We start from the raw sequence: 1,389 nt of genomic DNA on the forward strand, positions 1-1,389 counted from the left end.
GATATTTTTATTTTTAGTAGAGACTGGGTTTCTCCATGTTAATCAGGCTGGTCTTGAACTCCCAACCTCAGGTGATCCACCAGCCTCGGCCTCCCAAAGTGCTAAAATTACAGGCGTGAGCTACCACACCTGGCCTGTAATGTAATTTAAATAAAATGTCAATACTAATAAATTTCTTATAGAAAATGTAGAAAATAGGTTGGGTGCGGTGGCTCATACCTGTAATCCCAACACTTTGGGAGGCCAAGGCGGGCGGATCACTTGTCAGGCATTTGAGACCAGCCTGGCCAATATGGTAAAACCCCATCTCTACTAAAAATACAAAAATTAGCCAGGTACAGTGGCACGCGCCTATAATCCCAGCTACTCAGGAGGCTGAAGCAGAATTGCTTGAACCGGGAGGCAGAAGTTGCAGTGAACCAAGAGCATGCCACTGCACTCCAGCCTGGGCGACACAGTGTGACTCCATTTCAAAAAAAACAAAAGAAAAAATGTAGAAAATATTTAAACTACCTCCTAAAATTTAGAAATACCTAGGAAACATACAACTTCTCAAGATGCAGCATCATTTACCCAATCCTTTTTCAGAGTCTCTTAATATAAATAACTCAGTTCTAATTAATTTCAACTGGCTTGTCTTTAAAATATGATACTTGATGGCAAAGAATGGGATCTTTTCAGAGTTCTGTAGTTTGTATCTATTTGAGAGTGCTGGATTGAACACATGCAGCCCATAGAATTTAAAATGTGAATACTTGAATGTACAGCATCACCTAAAACAGACAATTCTGAAGTCTTATGCCAAGCGTTGTTGAAAGGGAAATTCTCTTTCATAGGATTTTTTTCTTCATTCTCTTTTGAGGCAGTGTCTTTGTCTTCTAATGCCCGAGCAAGCATGTAACTAACTTTTCTTTGATGAGCCAAAGCTTCTTCTTTATCATTCAGCTGCATGCACAGAAATTAAATATGTACAAGTTAGTATATCACAGAATATATTCAGAGAAAGTATTGTACTATTTTATCAAAATGTTCGACCCTAATATTCATACTGATCTGTCCACCAATATGAATAAATTAGGTATCGCCTGATCCCCAAATATTATACTACATGTTATTGACAATTCTTTGGTTTTTTTTAAAGACAGGATCTGGCTCTGTCACCCAGGTTGGAATGCAGTGGTGCCATCTTGGCTCACTGCAGCCTCCGCCTCCCAGGCTCAAGCGATTCTCCTGCCTTGGCCTCCCAAGTAGAGCAGCTGGGACTACAGGCATACACCACGACACCTGGCTAATTTTTGTATTTTTAGTAGAGATGGGGTTTCACCATGTTGGTCAGGCTGGTCTCAAACTCCTGGCCTCAAGTGATCCACCCGCCTCAGTCTCCCAAAG

At 40.8% G+C, this 1,389-nt stretch overlaps 1 protein-coding gene across 1 annotated transcript in view; it reads right to left on the reverse strand.

The window, feature by feature from the left end:
* Window positions 1–399: 399 nt before the first annotated feature.
* The window catches only part of CCDC125 (coiled-coil domain containing 125), a 47,822-nt gene continuing 46,832 nt past the window's right edge, over window positions 400–1,389 (reverse strand). The window contains exon 11 of the mRNA XM_037738198.1: window positions 400–945. Coding sequence (XP_037594126.1) covers window positions 640–945 — 306 coding nt within the window. The 3' untranslated portion in view covers window positions 400–639. The remainder of the gene's footprint in view (window positions 946–1,389) is intronic.

This window comes from Cebus imitator, unplaced genomic scaffold (assembly GCF_001604975.1).
Source record: "Cebus imitator isolate Cc_AM_T3 unplaced genomic scaffold, Cebus_imitator-1.0 Scaffold50, whole genome shotgun sequence".
Classification (NCBI taxonomy): domain Eukaryota; kingdom Metazoa; phylum Chordata; class Mammalia; order Primates; family Cebidae; genus Cebus; species Cebus imitator.